A 2,676-nucleotide genomic window follows, 5' to 3' on the forward strand; every position below is an offset into this window, starting at 1 on the left:
GCGCACGGGCATGGCGAAGACAGAAGCGCGTGCACATGGAGTTTCCAGCGTCCACAGCGAGAGGGAGCCAGTTGCTAGTGCTCTCTCTTGATGCACATAAGGTCCACTATCAATTTTTCGATGCGGTGCATTCTGCAACATTTTGTAAAGTGATGGTTTTTTGCTAATGAGGACATAATTGCGATGGTTCTCTGCATTTTATTTAGAACTACAAGAGTTAATTGAGTTGTTTAGTAACTATCCGGTATGAAAACTGAAAATCATTTATAATATTTGAACGACCTTTTCCACTTCATAAGATATCACTAAACACTATAGGAGTTATTGAGTTATACAGAAGAAGTTATCAGGCATGAAAACTGAAATATTTAGTTGCCATACTAATTGTAGCATAGGTAGCTTGGTAACTATTTCGTTGCTGGTGGATAGTCTTCCAGATTTAAACAGTGCCATGAGAAACCACCATGTGCGCCACACACGGTAATAGCTACTTTGCCGCTTGAAGCTTAATGGAATGTTCAGGTGGGCTGGTTTAGCCCCCGGTGACCTTTCATACAAAACATCGTCTACTGTTCCATGAAACATCCAGACAAACAGTAGATAGAGTAGTGAATAAAATCATATAATGGTTATATTTACTAATTAAGAACTAAACATCCCATTCCAAAAATAAAAATAATTGAAGAACTAAACTGATGCTTCAGCCAGGAAGCAGGTGCACGCTGGGGACTGAGAACACACTGGGCATATATATAGCACATCCATAGAGATAAAGAAGCACCACCAAAAATAGGAAAATTGTTTCTACTTAGTCGCCAAAAATGTTGTTACAATAAAAATGATCCAGATATCCACTCGTATAGAGGATGTCACGCAGAGCTCAGGAAAAAGAAAGTGCAAACAAACTGTTGTCTTATGCCGAGGATGGATCATTCATGGATGGTCTTAATTTTTCCTGACGAAATGCCGCAGCTTGGCCAACCAGACTTGATAATGTTGCCATTCCTTGCTGATTATGTACTTGTGCAGCAACTTCATGTTGTTTGGAGTGATCCCGCGGACCTCCAGGTACTTGTGGAGTCCCTCCTGAAGGTTCTTATCCAGATCACTGCACACAACATGGTATGAGCAATTAATAACCAGAGATAAATCAATGCCGAAGGTAGCGAAGTCCAAAGGATCTGCCTACCTGAAATCAGGACCCTCATCATATGCATTATTATCTCCTTCCTCAGCTCCTGATGGTCGCTGCCTCACAGACACGGTATCGATGGTGATCTCGTCATGATAGGCGTCACAGGCAAATTTCATGCTTGAGCCATCAGGCTTCGACACAGTGACCATGAGAGGGAGGCTGTGTTCTATTTTTTTGCAAATAGGGAGGTTGTATTCTTCTGTACGGTTCTTAGCTTCATCTTCCGAAGATGATGATGACTCATCTGAAGACGAGGACTCGTCCGAAGATGATGAGGTCTCGTTGTCTGAAGAGGATGAGGTTTCGTCTGAATACCATGAAGAGTCTTCTGAAGATGATGAGGTCTCGTTGTCTGAAGATGATGAGGTTTCGTCTGAAGATGATGATGACGAGTTTGAGGATTCCTGCAGATCGTCGTCCTCCTCATCACTGGCAAGTCTGGGAATAGAAACCAACACCTCAATCTTCTCACCCTTTAAACATCTTGTAAGAGTAACGTCAGTCCTGGTAAGCTCCTCGATTTTGCTGATTTCGAAAGGAAACTCACTCGGAATCTCCTCAGCCTGTTTTAAGATGAAAAAGAAAACATGGTACCAACAATGACAATTGCTCCGAAAACTAACATGAAAGTTGTTGGCAGCAGATTTAGATGTAATATAAAAATCAGAACAAAGAGATAGCTTGTGCAAAATGTAGACAACATTAACTACAGCTACATTACCTTACAATGGTGAAGGCACAAAACCGAACATCTCCAAACAAAAACAACTGCGTCTCACAAAGACTTTCCCATCTTTCCCTAGTACTCCCTCTGTCCCAAAATTCTTGTCTTAAATTTGTCTAGATACGTTCTTGTCTTAGATTTGTACGGATGTATCTAGACAAATCTAAGACAAGAATTTTGGGACAGAGGGAGTACATCATCAAAGAAACGTTTTTGTTTGTATAGGATTGCAGAGCACAAACGCAGGACGTGCAAACACAATCACACACCCCAGCCAAATTAGGGCAACAACTAATTAAAGGCAGGACAGCAGGAGAATCAAAAGCCAAAAGTAGGTCAATCTCTACCGAGTTCAGGAGCAGCAACACAGAAATCTATGGATACTAAAGCAGTGATAGCAGAACTAGCTAGCTAGTCGTAGATTGGCGAACTGGAAGCGTGGTATCGATCGGCGGAAGTACGCGCACGTACCAGGTTGCCGTTGTAGGAGTGCATCGCGGAGTTGATTATGCGGAGGAGCTCGCCGTCGTGCGTGGCGGCGCGGAGTGAGTCGGCCTTGGCACGGAAGCTGACGGCCTCGGCTCGGTAGGATGCGGCTTCGGCGCGGCAGGAGGCGGCCTCGGCGCGGAGGGAGCGGATCGAGGAGGTGGAGGATGAATAAGACCTGCGGCTGATCGACGAGAACGGCGCGGCGGCGGCCTTGGGGCGTAGCTGGGCAGAGGCGCGCCTGGCGGCAGCGGTGAGGAGGGCCATGGCG

General features: G+C 44.9%; 1 protein-coding gene across 1 annotated transcript; it reads right to left on the reverse strand.

The window, feature by feature from the left end:
* Window positions 1-730: 730 nt before the first annotated feature.
* On the reverse strand, window positions 731-2,630 carry LOC119342717 (uncharacterized protein At2g39795, mitochondrial-like; the record flags this gene model as incomplete). The annotated part of the gene is made up of 3 exons (XM_037614134.1): window positions 731-1,108; window positions 1,190-1,758; window positions 2,391-2,630. Coding segments are annotated over 3 exons (972 nt in total), but the record flags the coding sequence as incomplete, so codon positions are not given.
* Window positions 2,631-2,676: the final 46 nt, after the last annotated feature.

Source organism: Triticum dicoccoides, unplaced genomic scaffold (genome assembly GCF_002162155.2).
Source record: "Triticum dicoccoides isolate Atlit2015 ecotype Zavitan unplaced genomic scaffold, WEW_v2.0 scaffold102848, whole genome shotgun sequence".
NCBI lineage: Eukaryota > Viridiplantae > Streptophyta > Magnoliopsida > Poales > Poaceae > Triticum > Triticum dicoccoides.